The sequence below is a fragment of the Sardina pilchardus genome, chromosome 8, assembly GCF_963854185.1.
Source record: "Sardina pilchardus chromosome 8, fSarPil1.1, whole genome shotgun sequence".
NCBI lineage: Eukaryota > Metazoa > Chordata > Actinopteri > Clupeiformes > Clupeidae > Sardina > Sardina pilchardus.
The window spans coordinates 14,045,438-14,054,996 of record NC_085001.1 but is presented as its reverse complement, the minus strand read 5'-3'; the positions used below and the strand labels follow the sequence as shown (position 1 = coordinate 14,054,996).

Sequence of the window (9,559 nt, the reverse complement as noted above, 5' to 3'; positions counted from 1 at the left end):
CTGTTTGCTGGTGCAGAATGAATCACCCTGTGGCAGTACGTGCGTAGGGCCGCTTCTCTTTGGCCATCATGGGAACTTGGCTTCAGAGTTGTGGATGTCACTGCACAGTCTTATGGCCGTTCCGTCCCTTTGCCGCTGTGATTTAAAGGACGTTTTTTTGTCTCATCGACAACAAAAGTCTAACTGGGAGTGAAGAGTTCAGTTCAGTTTCACAAAGCAAGGGGGATTTGTCGGGGATGAGGTGGGTAAGGCTAGGTGCTGTCACGCTACGCCGGAGCCCTTTCGCTGAGCGCTTCCAACAAAGGGGTCAATGCACTCAGATAGCCGTCCTTTCATCTGCGACACCCCATTCACAAACAAAGCCTCTCTGACTCATCCAGATCGCCCCCGCGCATGTGTGTGTGCGCTCGCGTACGTGTGTGCGTGTGTGTGTGCTGTATGTGTGTGGGTGTGTATGAGAGAGAGAGGAGGGGACAGGAGGGGCAATGCGCCACTGCCAACATCACAGGCATCATATTACAGCCAGGTATTCAACAGGTATTACCTCAGGTGGTGATTAAGCATTCAAAGGGTGGGCACACTCATGTTTATGCCGGTGATAATGTGTCTGTTGCTAGGTCACCTATGGAAACATCCACAAATGGCTCACAAGCATACTTTAAGATAAAACCACACCCTTGTACCTGTTTCTCTTTCATCTATGCACTGTATGTGGGTATGTATGTGTGTATGACGTATGAATGTATATATGTAATGTAGTCTATGTATTTATCTATTTATGTCTGTCTGTCTGTTTATCTTACCAACACATTACATCCCCCACCACACCTTCATTTTTCCAAAACATTCCTGCCTCACCCCCACCCCCACCCCCACCACCACCACCACACACACACACACACACACACCACACCCACACACTCCCCCCCAGGAAAACCAGCTCTGTCCCACATTTTCCCGCCTCACAGATCTTACAGTAGACTACTACGTAACTCAGCTCAGCTGAGGGCTATATGACACTCACTGTAAGCCAGGAACGGAAGTCAGACTCCCATTTCTGTGTGAGTAAACAAAGCCAAAGGCATTTTTTAAATAGGTCTTCGGAGGCCCGCGGGGACCTGCGGGGACCTCTTGGGGCCCCGGGGGAGTCCCCAGTGGGCTACCCAACCCCCCAACCCCTCTCTTCCTGTAATCAACAAGTTCATGGTGCCCAGCAGACCGTAAGAGGGGACACCACCATCTTTGTTGTCTCCGCTGGGAAAAGAACAACCATGGCACGGGCTAGGGGCACTCCTCTAGGTAAGGGGGGTGAATGGGGGGGGGGGGGGGGGGGGGGGGCAAACAGAGGACAAGGACGCTTCCTGCTGTTTAATTGTCCTCAATGTTGAATCAGGCGTGGTTGATTCACTTGAGGTCTTCGGCAGAATCGCAGCATCATACCTTACTAGAGAAATTGCTTCATATGTGAAAGTTTTGTTTCAGCAAATGCACACGTGCCGACACACACGCACGCACACACACACACACTCTCCTTCTCTCACCCCTATGCTGTAATTCTCGATCTTTCCAGTGAGAGTCAACACTGGATCATTGCCCAGGACAGGATTGTCACTGACATCCAAACAGATGCACCCTAAAGAGCACTGCTCTGAGGGGATGGCCTGTTTGTCTGCCAGCTGCGCTGGAAGCAAACAGCCAGAAGGCCTCCTTTCGCTATGTGAGGGCAAAATGGCCGACCACCACAGGCCTCTTCAGGGGGAAGTTATAATGCAAACACTGCATCCAGTTCACCCCCACAAACACCACACCGGAAGTCTTGTACAGAGGCACACCTGACGTAAACACATTTTAAGCGTGTTTACAGAATGCAAAACCTGGCAAGTGAGCGAGAGAGAAGGAGTGGATGAGAGAGAAAACGGAAAAGAGAAAGACAGTAGGACAGAAAGGAAGGCAGGAAGGAAGGAAGGAGGGAGGAAAGAGAGATTGAACGAGAGCACGAGAGATAGATCGATTGCAGAGGTGGAGCTCTGTGCGGGTTCACAGGGTGACAGAAGAGTGAGGAAGAGAGAGGGTGGAGTGATCGAGAGAGTGTGTGGAGGGGGTGGACGACACACTGGTGAGCCCTGGCCGATCTGCAGGAGCTGCCTGTGGTGGTTTTCTGGAAGAGTGCATCTGTGTCACCTACTTTTTGCCCCTGGCAGAGGCCTGCTCCTCCGATTGACGGCAGAAGCAGGGGCTGTGGACACTGACCATCGATGCCAAAGGTAGGCGATTTGGCTATAACCCCTCCCTTCGTTTAGCGCTCACTCAGACCGCATCCCTTCTGCCACTTGCATGTCGCTCCCCAAGCTCATTTTCACTCATTCCGTATCTTCCGTAAAATTCTGTGGTTGCATGTGTATTGTTATCAGTGGTAATATCCTGAATACCCAAACGTTAACCTTTGACTCATACAGTGACTACACTACTGGCTGCTTTGACATTTGATTGTTTAGAAGCCCTTCGGTGCTCCGTGTTTGAGTGGGACAGACACACATAAATTCTTATTTATAGCATTTCAATTATTCTTATTCTGAAGCATTTGTTTCAATATTGTGTCCTCTATTTCTCACATACTGTGTTCTGACATTTGCTCCTGTTCCATGTAAGAGAAACTGTCCTGTAACCCATTTCCATAATGAACACTCAGGTTTGCATAACTGCCCACGCAGAACATCTAGTACACTGTACTGTAGGTCTTCAAAGACTCCAACTGGCTTCATCTAAGGTCAGACAAGTATCTATATCCTTTACCTGTTGATTCCATCACATTTACTTGTGATAACTCATGAACTTACTTCGAGGCAGTGAACACATCACAGAAATGACTTTGTGGTAAATAGGCATACTGTACAACCACACTTTCAAAAATTCAAATTGAAAGGGAACTAACTTGTTGACCTACAGTAACATTGTCCCTATACAGTACCTTACGTTGTGCCGCCATGCAGTTGAGCACAGTCAGCTCTTTCTCTGGTGATATATGGGAACTTTGTCATCGTTGTTTGCTTACCAGAACTTTTGAATAGCTACTTCCTGTTTTATGCTGTTCTAATTCGATCATATCTGAAACACACTTCCTCAATTCATCAGATAACAACTCCATAAAAGACAAAATGTATTTCAGAAAGTGCCTCAAAGCATGCACTTTTGGCAGTGCATAACCTGATGATAAAATGTAATGAATCTATAAAAGTTTGTTTATCAAATTGATGCAGGAAAAATACCAGCTCTGTACACATGTTTTGCCATCCTCTTAAGTAATGGGATAACTATGTGACAAATTTCCCCAGCGTGCAGCACAACAGACAAAGTGGTTAGAGCTAATAACGAGAAGGAGAAACACAAATTCCTCCTGACTAATTTTATTGGCTGCGGCAGTGGATCCAGGCCAGAAAAAATGTTATGAGTGCAGGAGAGTCTGACCTCAGGCCTGTGGAGAAGTCAAGGGGAGTTCACCACGGTGGGTTCCTAGGAGCTATAGCGCATGTGCACCGCAGCCACGGAGACGAGTATGTGGAGGGCTGGGATGGATGAGAGAGGGTTCAGACGGAGGGTTGTTATGACAGCAGGGTCACCCAGGGGCCACAATAAAGTGCAGCGCAAGATTCAAAAGAATTATAAACCGATGTCTTGCCTGGGGTACCGCATACATGCAAAGTCTTTCTATCCATCTCTCGCTCTCTCGCTCGCTCGCTCACACACACATAGTTCTCTCACTGCCAATACCAAATCTTAATGATATCTAATTAGGCTCAGTGCTCTACTTGCCAGTTACAAGTCTGAAGTAAGACATCTTGTCTGTGCCCCAGGCTCAGTCACGCACATTAGATGATAAAGAAGGTTAAGAAAATATTCTACATCATATGCAAAGCACAGCTCTAATGAGTTGTTATTACAGTAGCTTTCCCAGCAGCAACAGATTTATTGGAAAATGATTAAGTGCCGCACAATGCTTCATGTTCTAAAACATATTACTGGCGAGAGATTTAAGATTTCAGTCTATCAGGGCAAAACAGATTGGACGCCAAACCAGAGTCAGCTCTGATTTACATCCAGTCTCTCACACACCGACATCTTTTTTGTACAGATGAGAGACAATGAGTTGTCCAACGGGGGACTGGAGAGCCCGGCCGACGAAGAGGAGGAGGGGGAGGAAGAGGAGAAGGAGATCACCGTCCCGAACCCCTCCAGCCCCACGCTCTTCTCGCCGCAGCTGAAGGCCATGATGCGGATACGGAACAAGTACCAGGCGCTGAAGAAGCGGCGCATCAGCGCCAACAGCGCGGCGCCGGCGTCCCCCAGGGCCAACGCGCCCGAGGTCTTCACCTTCGAGCAGCTGGCGGCGCAGAAGAAGAAGAGGAGGAGGAAGTCCCGCGTGCTCTTCCCCAGCGACAGCCGCAAGTTCCTGCCCAAAGAGAAGGAGAGGAGTCGCGCCAAGCCCTTCCTGATCCTCTTCAGCATCATCGTCTTCCTCCAGGTGTTCATCTCCCCAATGAATGTTGTAATCCATACTGCATTAAAATACAGTTCGTACAGCACTCCTTGCTAAAGGAGTTCTGTAATACTGTATATATTACAGTATTATATATATGTGTACAGTAATTTCCTGCATATAAGCCGCATTGTGTATAAGCCGCAGGACAGTGTTTTATGCACGTTAAAAGAAGCAAAACCATATTAACACCATATTAATTGCCTTCCTGTATTAACCTCATAGCGGAAAACATTTAGCAAAATCAATGTATAAGCCGCGGCTAATAGTCGGGAAATTACGGTATATATTCTTGATCTATCTATCTATCTATCTATATCTATGTATCTGTATATGTACTGTATGTGCCATTTTGTGTTGTATAGGTTTACAATGCCATTGAGAACCTAGATGACCACGTGGTAAAGTATGACCTGGAGGGCTTGGAGAAGACCTTGGGCAGGGAGGTGTTCGGCCAGAAGCGAGGCGTGGAGACCCTGATGGAGCACCTGCGAGACTACCTGTCCACCTACTCCCACAAGCGACCGCTGGCGCTGTCCGTCCACGGGCCCAGCGGCGTGGGCAAGAGCCACCTGGGCCGCCTGCTGGCGCGCCACTTCCGCTCGGTGGTGGGCGACCAGCTGGTGGTGCAGTACTTTGCCCTGTACAACTGCCCGCCGTCGGAGAGCCCCGGGCAGTGCGCGGCGGACCTGACGGCCCGCGTGGCCCAGGTGGTGGCCCGCGCCGAGGCCGACGAGCGCGTCCCGGTGGTGGTGCTGGACGAGGCGCAGGCCATGCGGCCGCCCGTGCTCGACGCCCTGCTGGAGCTGCTGCGGCCCGACCAGAGCAACGAGTTCCTCAACGTGGTCTACGTGCTCCTCGGCAGCCTGGGCCACGAGGAGATCGTCCGCCACGTCCTCCAGAACTCTTCCTCCTCCTCCTCCTCCTCCTCCTCCTCCTCCAGCTTCTGGAAGGGCCAGGAGGACGACATGGAGGACGTGATCCGCGGCAGCCTGGCCGAGCAGCACCCGCTCTGGGCCGAGATGGACGTGGTGGCCCTGACGCTGCTGGAGAAGAGCCACGTGGTGGAGTGCTTCCTGGAGGAGATGACGCGCGAGGGCTTCTACCCTGACCTGGGGCACGTGGACCAGCTGGCGGGGGAACTGTCCTACTACTCTGCCGGGGGACGACAGTACTCACAAAATGGCTGCAAGCAGGTGGTTGCCAAGGTGAACCTTCTGTGAGCGCAGCCATTTTAGTATGCATGCATCTGTATGTGCCTAAGGTATATATTTATATATATATATATAGTGTGTGTGTGTGTGTGTGAGAGAGAGAGAGTATACTGTATGTCTCTGCCTGTGTGTGTCCAGATGTACCTCAATGTTAATGTCAGTCTTTTTAATCTCATGACACAAATTATATAATGGCCATTGACATTCTATTTTTGACAGCGAGCTTCAATTCATGTATTTTTTTTTTTTAATTCACAAATGTGTTATTGTTATTAAACATAGCAACAGAATTACCTTGGCCTCTGACGTATTCCTTTCAGTAAGCTTTACAATGGTTGGGCTGGGGGAATGAAATGCAATGGGTGAATTCATTTATATAGAATACTGCAAGTTCATTCTAACTGGAGTTGATGTGATGTGTTTTGTTGCTTGTTTTGTGCTTGCTGTGCTTTTGGCACTGTCGTGTGAGGCGTCCATCAATCTTGCTTGTTGTTTGGTTCACACTCGCCCCTGATATGATTGACACTTCAGACTCGGGCTCACCTTTCTTTTCGCAGGTCATACAGAGTACCACGCCTACTGTGATCACTGAACTTTTGGTTACAGCTCCAGGTTGCCTTAGCCTCCGAACCAAAACATTTTGATAGACTAGCCTATTCCCTCACCTGCATCAGCTAAAAATATTCCCCATTGAATTCCCACATGGCCTTGAGACAAATGAAGGAGACACAGTGTGTCACGCGATAGGAGTACCTAGACTAATGGATTTGGACTGCATGAACTTGTTGGCAGAAGACACAGACCACACTGCCTTGAGAAACCAAAAAGTGAACTCTTTATGAAGATATCTGTTTAGAAAAGGTGATACGCATCGGTGCTTTTTAAAAGGGTTTGTAAAACTGATGACTTTGTAGTTTTAGACATCTAACTTCTTCATGAACTGTGGCAGAGGTAAGAGGTAGACTGCTGCTGGTTCACTGGATAAATATTTATATTCAACATACAAATTAGTGGTAAAGATGTGGTACACCTCAGTGCATACTATAATAACATATCACGCTGTCTTTTTTCAAATAATTATTATAATCGTAATTATTATAATTTATTTCGATTTAATTATTATACCTTGGTCAACCACATAACATAAACATTGAAAATACAATCACCAAAGCAGACACTAATATGACGTTATTATCATATATTACGTAACACATATTGGTTGTATTATTCATTATATATACATTGTAATACAATAACTCATTCATGCTTAATTTCTTGTCAGATAGGCACGCCAATCACAAGAACCACTCCTTTTCTAGCACTTTCCAATAAACTATTGTTGCCATGACTGTCAGCTATTGACAGGTAACAGCAGCAGCTGACTAACTTTATTTATTCACGTAGTAGTGATAGTAACACACGCACACTCAAGGGCTGGAGGCAAACATCAGTCAGAGTATGTGCCTGTACATACGTACACTAATGTGTACATGGACACAACCTATGTTACCAAGCCTCTAGCGACAAGAAAAAGGAAAATTACAGTCAAAATAAGTGACATGTTTAGCATGTCAAGGAATAATACAGAGTGCAGTGTAGTGTCGTAGTACCTACACACCTAGTGTTGCAGTTCTTACAAAGTGTCTTTAGGCCTCTTAAGAAGAAGGGTGGTTGATGTGGAAACATGGGAGGTCAAGAAACGAAACAGAAGTGGTTGGTGTGGAAACACACTCACAGAGGGTCAAGGGAGGAAAAATACAGAAGTGTTATAACAGAAGAGGTTAGAAAGGCAGTTGCCATGTTTGCCTAATGTGTATAATTGCTTGATTGCGTGCAGAAAACGAGCAAGCTGCCATCCAAATTCCAGCCCCCATCAAAGGGAGAAAAACATTCTTCGAATTTTTTTTTTCTGCGGTGAGTTACTTAGCAGTGCCCGATGGGTGGAGAACACTTAGCTCCGACTGAGCTGATGGGCTGACAGTGAAAGGGGTCGGCCCCACAGTTTTCACTCCCTGACTCTGTCAGTACGGAAGTTGTTCATTCTTTATACATGCTACTCATCTCTTACTGTTCAAACAAATCCAACGTAAATGCAGTGACTCTGAGTGAGTTTGTACACACAAAACACACAAAGAAGAAAAAGTGACTGTCACAGTGAAGCACGCAAGTGAACGCAACAACAGTGCAACACGTGGCTGTGTTTGTTTTGAGTGTGTTTTGTGCGCAGGGTGCACTTGTCTTGGGAGGGAGGTGTCTGCATGTTTGCAATAGAGGCGGTCAGAGCTCAACCGGCGGCGGCCACTAGATAACCACGGGTGTAAACACGCGCACAAAACAAGATATCAAATATAACTGAGTCACAGCATTCCTTTGTGGGGAGGCATGCAGGCCGACCCTGTGCACAGTCCATGACCTCGATGCCCTGGTAACTTGCATGGTCATGCTTGTTTTTAATCTGGAAGTGTATCGAATCCTATGCAAGGAATGTACAGTACCAATGTGTTTGAACCCTATACTGTACTTTCTCAACTATTAGCCGCAACTTATTGCTTTTGCAAATTTACCTCAGCTATGAGGTTAACATGGGGGCAGTTAATTAAGCAATAAGCCCTGAGAGGCCGTGCTATATAGGCTACTGTATAACATACTACGCGAAGCGGATAATACACAGGAATTTACTGTACAACCCTTACATGTGACATGGCTTTCAGTTTTGTGCATAAAAACACGCCTTTTTATGGAAGTGATTATCAGCACAGATTAACAGTGATTACATGTACAGCTGTTAACATTGACTCATCTTCAAAAAGTGCAGCCCTTTCTAATTTGACTGTTACACACTGCAGGTTCTCACACCTCAAGAAGGAACCACACCATGGTTAACCATTTTGTCCCCATTTATTGAATATTTTACATATTGTTTGGATGATGCACTGCTCAAGTTGTGGTTTTGATTGATCTAAGACTCAGGTCAGGCAGGTTTGTGATAGCTTTCACAATCGTTAGACAAATCGTTGAAACTATGCCAACTTACATCAAAGTAGTTTATGCAAGTGAAGTCCACCACACCAAGCACCACACCTTGGTTCTGTGGAGCAAGACATACAGTAATACTCGTTTTCTCACATACTGAGAGGACAATTCACTTAAAAGAATGTGACTTACATCTTTTTTCCTTACTGTAAGGGACAGTCAAGCGGGTGTCAAAAAATTGTGCTTTCACTGACTACAGCTTTCACGATTTCAAATCTTTAGTTCTAGTATTTTTTGCAGTGTATAGATAGAATGAATGTTAATTCACTTCAAAAAGCTTCACATCTGTCTACAATAAACATGTACTGTACTTGGGCTCTACTTTTACTGTACTCAGTTCAAAACCTCCTGTGCACTTGAAGTGATCTCAGACAACTCTGGGTGAATCTGGGCATGCCGTTACATCTGCTGAGCATCAAGAGGCTCCCAGCTTAGCTTCCAGTCATCGTGCGTGCTAGCGACGGCTGGCCCAGACAGAGTGCCATGCGGTGCTCCCCGTTCCGTGCCGAGGAGCAGACACGCGCCCAGACGCCTAATGGCTGTGCTGCCGCGCGGCTGCCTGCCTGCGGTCGGTGGGGAGCGTTGCTTTCTGGGTGTGAAAAGGTCGTTTCTCTGCCTCTAAATATAGATGGCACAAAACATGACCTGGGAATGTGAGGGGCGGAGGCAGGGCGAACTTCAGGTGAGGCCCCGGGACCCTCCCACTTCTCGGCTATTTAAAGATGCTGCGGTGCCAAAAGAAACCAGGTGAGCACAGAGCCAGGCTACTGTCTTAAAA

The 9,559-nt window shown here is 47.1% G+C and overlaps 1 protein-coding gene across 1 annotated transcript; it reads left to right on the top strand.

Moving 5' to 3' along the window:
* Positions 1-1,911: 1,911 nt before the first annotated feature.
* Positions 1,912-6,032, top strand: tor4ab (torsin family 4, member Ab). The gene is made up of 3 exons (XM_062544007.1): positions 1,912-2,264; positions 4,130-4,519; positions 4,900-6,032. Exons 1-3 carry the CDS (start codon positions 2,256-2,258, stop codon positions 5,755-5,757), a joined length of 1,257 nt encoding a protein of 418 aa, XP_062399991.1. The 5' UTR covers positions 1,912-2,255; the 3' UTR covers positions 5,758-6,032.
* Positions 6,033-9,559: the final 3,527 nt, after the last annotated feature.

What these genes read in the sequence shown, in the direction of transcription:
- tor4ab (XM_062544007.1), top strand. An exon ending in GCATCATCGTCTTCCTCCAG is followed by an intron (nt 4,520 to 4,899) that starts GTGTTCATCTCC and finishes TGTGTTGTATAG; the next exon opens with GTTTACAATGCCATTGAGAA.